General features: G+C 58.5%; 1 protein-coding gene across 1 annotated transcript; it reads right to left on the bottom strand.

Moving 5' to 3' along the window:
- Positions 1–1,403: 1,403 nt before the first annotated feature.
- On the bottom strand, positions 1,404–6,348 carry CDT1 (chromatin licensing and DNA replication factor 1). The gene is made up of 10 exons (XM_019654484.1): positions 6,071–6,348; positions 5,326–5,436; positions 5,095–5,249; positions 4,310–4,507; positions 4,065–4,210; positions 3,783–3,883; positions 3,101–3,289; positions 2,655–2,795; positions 2,379–2,580; positions 1,404–1,787 (listed from the first exon to the last, which is right to left on the bottom strand). The coding sequence occupies exons 1-10, from the start codon at positions 6,299–6,301 to the stop codon at positions 1,627–1,629; spliced, it is 1,635 nt and encodes a 544-aa protein (XP_019510029.1). The 5' UTR covers positions 6,302–6,348; the 3' UTR covers positions 1,404–1,626.
- Between the last annotated feature and the right edge of the window lie 447 nt (positions 6,349–6,795).

Below are 6,795 nucleotides of genomic sequence, written 5' to 3' on the forward strand. Positions count from 1 at the left end.
CCCCCAACCCCCCGGGTGGCCCAGGCTTTTGGGGGACCTCATTCTGCCCCTCCCCACCCTAGGAACCATGCGCACAGCCTGTGATCTGCTGAACCAACTGCGTGCTGAGGTGCTGGAATGTGTGAGCATAGTGGAGCTGACCTCGCTGAAGGGCAGAGAGAAGCTGGGGGCCGTGCCCTTTTTTTCCCTCCTGCAGTATGAGTGACCCAGGCACCCTGCACCACACCAACTGGTGAAAGGAGAGGTCCAGCCTAGGTGGATACAGTGACCTCCACTGGCTGCCAGGGGGCACTGACTACCCACCTAAGACTTTTTTAAATCCTTTTTTGTGGTTACTTTTTGTACTATCTGGGGCCTTTCCTACAGGTTCTGGAAATGATAGCCCAGAGCAAAGCCAAGCCCAGCTGCTCAGGTTCATTTACAGTGAAATGACAACATGAATAATCAACTTTGCGAGAGTGGTGTTTCTTCAGGTACCTAGGGTGGGATCTGGGACATGGGGCCAGGAGGTGAGCGGAAGATGCTGGGATCCCACAGCCGGGTGTGCATGCATGGTGCTTTCAAAGCACTTGCAGCAGTTGGTGGTTCTCTGGTATGGGGAGCAGACTGGCTTAGGAAGCAGGTGCTGCCCAAATTGGTTTCTCATTGCTTCCGTTAACAAATGACAGAAACTTGGTGGCTTAAAATAAGTTTATCTTAGAGGTTAAAAGTACAGTTGTCCCTTGGTATCCATGGGGGCCTTTGTTCCAGGATCCCCCATATCAAAATACCAGGATGCTCAAGTATCTAAAATGGTGTTGTGCTTATATATAACCTACACACATACCTTATACATTATATATAACCTACACACATACCTAATACAATGTAAATAGTTACATTATTGTTTAGGGAATAATGACAAGTCCATGTGTTCAGTACAGGGCAACCATTCTAGGCCCAGTTACATAGTACATGTCAGCAACAACATAACTTTTTTTCCCTTTGAATTTTCGACTGATCAGTTGAATCCAGATATAGTGGGCTAACAGTACTAAAACATCAAGGTGTAGACTGGGCTGGTTCCTTCTGGAAGCCCCATGGAGAATCTATTCCATGCCTTTCCCAGTTTCTAAAGGCCACCCACATTTCCATGGCTCATGACGCCACCCCCCATCTTCAAAGCCAATGATATACCACCTTCTAGTCTCTGCTCCTGCCTCCCTCTTATAAGGGCCCTCTGATGACACTGGGGCCACCAGGATAATTCAGGATCAACTCCCATCTCAAGATCCCTATGTGGGCATCTGGGAGGCATGTTATTTTGCCAACCACACTGTGCAACCTGATGGCAGCAAAGCCACCCTCCCCACCCCAATACCCCACATCCCTGCACCCCCAGTGCGGCAAACACAAAGCCAAGAGAAACCAGTTTAATAACAATATGCTGTACAAGGTGGGTTCACCACCCACACTGGCCAGAGACCTCCAAGCCCTGCAGCCAGAGCCCAGCCCAGCTTCTGACACTCATGAGTACTCAGAAGGGACAGCAAAAGTGCATCATGTTTGTAAAGGGGATAAAACAGGCACGGCGAGCCAGGCCAGGGCCTCCGCCCACGTTTGTGTGTTGCTGTGCAGCTGTCAGGCTCACAGTGCCTCAGCATGTGCAAGGCGGACCAGCTGCGCGGTGACACCCGCCAGGTCAGCAGCCTTGTCCAGCTTGACATAGGTGTCAGTGCGGATGCGGTGGAGACTGAGCCAGTCAGGCAGCAGCTCAGAGAGGAGCTGTATGTGCTTCTCCATCTCCCCTGAAAAGAGGGGGGTACATGAGACCAGGGGCCTGGCCTCCCAAACCTCTAGGCCCGTGTGCACATCTGAAAGGGGTGCTGCTCCCACCGCAAGGCCCTGTCAAGAGGCCTTCCTTAGTGGCCAGCCCTTGCCCCCCAGCCCCTCCCCCAGGCTAGACCCACCTATGTCCCCAGAAGCAAAGGAGTAAACTGAACACAGGACTGAAGCCAGCAAGCGCAGGGACTGCACAGCCCTCCCAAGGAGGTAGCCTTCCCACTGAGCCCGGCATAGGTCCTAGCCTTTGAAAACCCCGCAGCAGAGGTGTCCTGCAGCTCTAAGGGACCAGAGACCTCAGGGGAACGGGCAATACTATGGGAACCCAGCCAGCTGAGGGACTGCAAGGGCAAAGGCCAGATTTGTGAGGAGGAGGAAGCCTCAAGAAGCTACAGGGTTGAAGGGGCCAGATAGAGGCTCAGGAGGTGACCTCGAGGGAGCTGTGCCCACCCAGTACATATAGCAAGTGCTTAATGCATGTGTGGGGAATGGTACAAATTCATGGTGCCCACCCTCATCTGAGACTGGGGGACATGGGGAGGGGCCCCTGCACACACCTGGGCTCATGGCCATGTGGTAACTATCCACCATCTTGGCACAGGCCACATCCAGGGTGAGCGCCGGCTTCCGCTCGGACACAAAGATGCTACGCAGCACCCGGGCCAGCTCAGGCAGCCGCTCCAGCCGCTCCAGCCGCTGCTCCTGCTCTGGGCGCCGTGTCATCTGGGCCAGCTGCTTCTGTGCCTCCTTGGCCCGGATCTGCAGTGGGCACAGGGAGTGGTCATTGGATGGCTGGTCCAGCCCCACTCCCCCCTGGGACCTCAAACACTCACCCGCTCCAGCAAGTCCTGGGACACCCCCTTCAGAGGGGCAGGTGGAGTAGCTGGGGGGGTGGCTGGCAGTGCAGGGCTAGGGTACCCAGGGCTGCTGGGCTCGGCTGTGCGCAGGGCCAGGTCACTCAGGGCCTTTTTCATCTGGGACAAGTTAGAGGGGAGAGGTCAGGAGAAGCCTCCCCTGGCCCAGCCACAGGGGAGGCCCCTCAAACCCCATCTGCATGGACCCACTGCCCAGGAGGCCCTGTCTGTCCAGCCCAAGTTCATCCCAGTGCATCAGGCACCTGTGCTGGGCACCCCAAGGCAGAGCCTGCTGGTGGGCAGTGCTCTGAACGTGGGGAGGGCATGTCCCACCACCCCCAAGGCCCATGGCAGAGCATGGAGCTTGTCAGGTACCCACATGGGGGTTAGACTGCCCCACCGTGGGAGACCAGAGCCAGCCTCACCCTGGGCGACATCAGGCTGTGGGCACGGGTCAGCACCTCCTGGGCAGTAGCCACCTTCTCCGTAGTGGGTGGCTGGGGCAGCTCAGCAGGCTTGATGTCAGGCACTTCATCCACATTGAAGCGTGGGTGCCAGCGCGTCAGCTGGTCCTCAGGCACCACCATGGGGGGGTTTAGGGAGGCCAGGAAGGCCTGTCCAAGAAAAGAGGGGTGCCAGATGACGCTGGGGCATACCTGCCTGGGGGTGGGGCAGGGCTGTCCTGGTTCCTATCCCAGCTGGGTGCCCTCAGGCAAGCTACTTCATCTCTCAGGGTCCCAGGTGCTCAGCTGGGCTGAAGGCGTGGAGTACAGCACCTACTGAAGTCATCACACGCCTCGCAAGGCCTGAGGCTACAGTACTGAGCTCCCCGCTTCTCTGTTCAGGGCAGACTCCACCTCAGCTGGGAGCCAGGGCCAGGATCCCATCTGACCACACCTACCCCATCCATATGATATGATGGCCCAGCCTCCAAGAGTGGCTGAGAATTCTAGAACTCAGCCTCTCGAGAGGGCCCGTTTCCTGCTGGGGCTGTGACAGCAGGGACAGATCAAGCACTCAAGGACAGGACAGAGCACAGGGCCCACCACAGGGGAGACACCTCATACAACAAGGACTGAGTTGGTCACCTTGGGGTCGTAAGCTCACCCTGTGGTGCTCTCGGACGCACTCCACCAGATTTTGGCTAAACACCTGCCGTCGCTGCAGTAGTCGTGAGGCTGTGAGCTGGGGAGCCATGTTGCCAGCCTCTGTGGGAAGAGTCCAGGCCTGAGCCCCTGGGCCAGACTCACCCAGCTGCCCAGCCCCGCAACCACAGGTCTCAAATGAGGCCCAGTGCCCGATGCCTCACACCCATGCTCAAAACCACACATTACCACAGGCAAGGAGACGGAGGCTCAGAGTTGAGTGGACTCGGCCACAGCCACTCACCCTGGTCGAACAGTGGCTCAATGGTGAGCTGATAATCGGACCTCTTAATGCCATCCTTGAAGGTCGGGATGTTGCGCTCCTGGCGGAAGCGGTAGGAAGCGGGATACACGGTTTTGATCTGGCCCACGTTGCGCTCCTCAAAACGCCTGTGGGATGACGGTGCCAGGGGTGAGAGAGCCAAGCAGGGCACAGGTCAGCCTCCACTGGCAGGACGAGACCCCCAACCCTCCAAGGACCCTGCTCACTTGCGAATCATGTCCTGGACGCCCCGCTTGACCTTGGCAAAGGTCACAGTCTCAGAGCGGTTGTAGAGCATGCCCACGATGGTGTCCATGCTACGGAACATCTCAGCCAACACCTGGTACTTGTAGGGCAGCACGAGGCCAGGGAGCCCTGGCTGGGCCAGGGCATGGAAGCGCTGGTAGGCGGGCGCCTTCTCTCCACTGCCAGGGAGGAAGCCAGGCCTTGAGAGAAGTGCCAGACCCACACCCCGCCCAGTACCCAAAGGCTAGCAGAGGCCGGGGATACCTCAGCGTTGAGGCTTACAAAACTGCCCCCATGACACACTGCATACCAATTGACAAATTCCCTGTATGCCCACCTCCCCATCACAAGCACTATCAGAGATGGAGACAGAAAAGAGTGGCTTCAAAACCAGCTCTGCCATGTCCTGCCTGGTTACCAAGGGAGGTCCCTGGCCATTCCCAGCCCTGGCCTCCTTATCTTTAAGAGGCAGGCAGGCGCATGATGACCACAGGACCTGGGGAGACAGACACGGCAAGAGGAAGCAAATACCCAATAACCGCTGGCTGTCAATATTATTTGAAATTCACAAGGGCCCACCGAGGCAGGAACGGGCACCCTCTTACAGATGGAGGAGGGTTCGGGGCTAGCGGGTGGCAGTGCTGAGGTCTGAAGGCCTTTTCGACTCTGCTGGCTCCCTGAAGGAGCAGCTCCTGCCCTCTGCCCAGTCCTGGCCCTACCAGGCCTACCCTTTCCTGAGGTGCCCGACAGCCCACCCAGGACTCACCATGGCTCTGCTGGGTGCCCCTCGGCCTCCGGCACATTTGGGTCCCTGGCTTCATTCCTTTGGGCATTTGCCCTCAGCTCCTGGACCCGTGCCCCCAGCTCCCGGGCCCGCTTCAGGCATGAGTTGAGCTCAGAGAAGGTGACTTTCGAGGGCACCTGTGGACACAGGGTGCTGTCAGCTGGCCAGTCACCCCCATGCTCTCTTCATTCACCCCTGATCCAGCCTCCTCACCTTGTCCTCCTGGGGTGCCACTCTGGGCAGCTGAACAGCCTTCTTTGTCTTCTTCCTCGGAGAGGAGTGCTCTGGGGAGCCAAGGGCAGTCGGGGAGCCAGGGCTAGAGACCTGAGGGCAAGGACCCCCAAGGTGAACGATGAATGACAAGACCTTGCCATACACTGGCTCTCCAGAAAGAGGATTGTCTACTTCCGTCAGTCCAGCCTCTTTTTTATTTTTATTTTTTTAGTCTTTTTTTTTTTTTTAGTCCAGCCTCTTGAGGGCACTCTGTTAATAGAGGGACCTGGCCCACCCACCAGTTTGTTCTCAAGACAGTTACTCAGGCCTGCCTCCTAACACAGCCTAGCAGACAGGTTTAGCATTTACCAGCTCGCCCAGCTCTGGCTCTCCCACAGCATCAGTCAGATCCACCAGCTCCCCTGCCTAAAGTTTCTCCCCACTCGCTGCAAGTCCCCTCCAAGCGGAGTCTTTACCCTGGCCAGAGGACGCAGCCTGACAGCTGGGACTTGGCTCTTGCAAACACTCCCCGCCAGGTCTCTGCCCCACAACCACAGTCCAGAACTCCTACTTGGGACCTCGGTTTACACTCTGCATCCAACCCCCTGATCTGTGTGCCCTTCCTCTGGGGCGTGTCTCTGCAGAAGCCCCTCCCCAGCCTGTCCCCGTCCCGCCTCAGTTTCCCTCCACCCCCGCAAACACACACACACACACACACACGGCCCCGGCCGCCCCTCGCCCTCACCGCGTCGGCGGGCAGCCTCAGCCTCCTGCGTGCAGCCGGCGAGGGCTCATCGCGCACCGGCTCTGCTGGCGGGCGGGCGCGCTTGCGGCTGCCGCCCGTGGTGGTGGCCGAGGTGCGGGGCGAGGGCTTGGCAGGGCTCGGTGTGCTCCAGGTCGGCTTGGCCCGCGACGATGCTGCGCGAGGTCCGGGACGGCGACTCGCAAAGAAGTCGGTGAGGCGGCATTGCGCCATGGTGATGCCGAGAGCGGGAGCGGAGCTGCTCACGGAAGTGGTGCAGCGTTTCGCGCCGATTTTCGCGCCACGCGTAGCCCCACCTCCACCGCGGACGAAACCATCGGTGCGAGGGCGGGGGTTGGAGGGATGGGAAATGGACGCGCCCGAGCGCATGCGCGCTGACGCTCTCAGGCTGCGCCTGCCGTGCGCCTGCGCTGCGGCGCGGCCCTTTGGGTGTGTTGGTCTACTATGTCCGGTCTCAGAGTCCCCGAGGGGTTTGCGGGGGACAATGCAGGTTTGGGTGGATACCAAGCCAGTGCAGTTCAGGAAAACTACAGTGTGTTTAACAGAGAAGTGCTACGAACTTACATTTAATTACAGTGTAATCAAACGGTAACGCGCTGCGCGGGGCCGATGGATTAGCGGGAGGGGCCACACACCTGACCCTACTGTCCACGCGACGGGGGCGGGGCTCTGTCTGAGCTCTGCGTGTCCCTTAGACAACCTGGGGC

Source organism: Hipposideros armiger, unplaced genomic scaffold, assembly GCF_001890085.2.
Source record: "Hipposideros armiger isolate ML-2016 unplaced genomic scaffold, ASM189008v1 scaffold_224, whole genome shotgun sequence".
NCBI classification, from domain to species: Eukaryota; Metazoa; Chordata; class Mammalia; order Chiroptera; family Hipposideridae; genus Hipposideros; species Hipposideros armiger.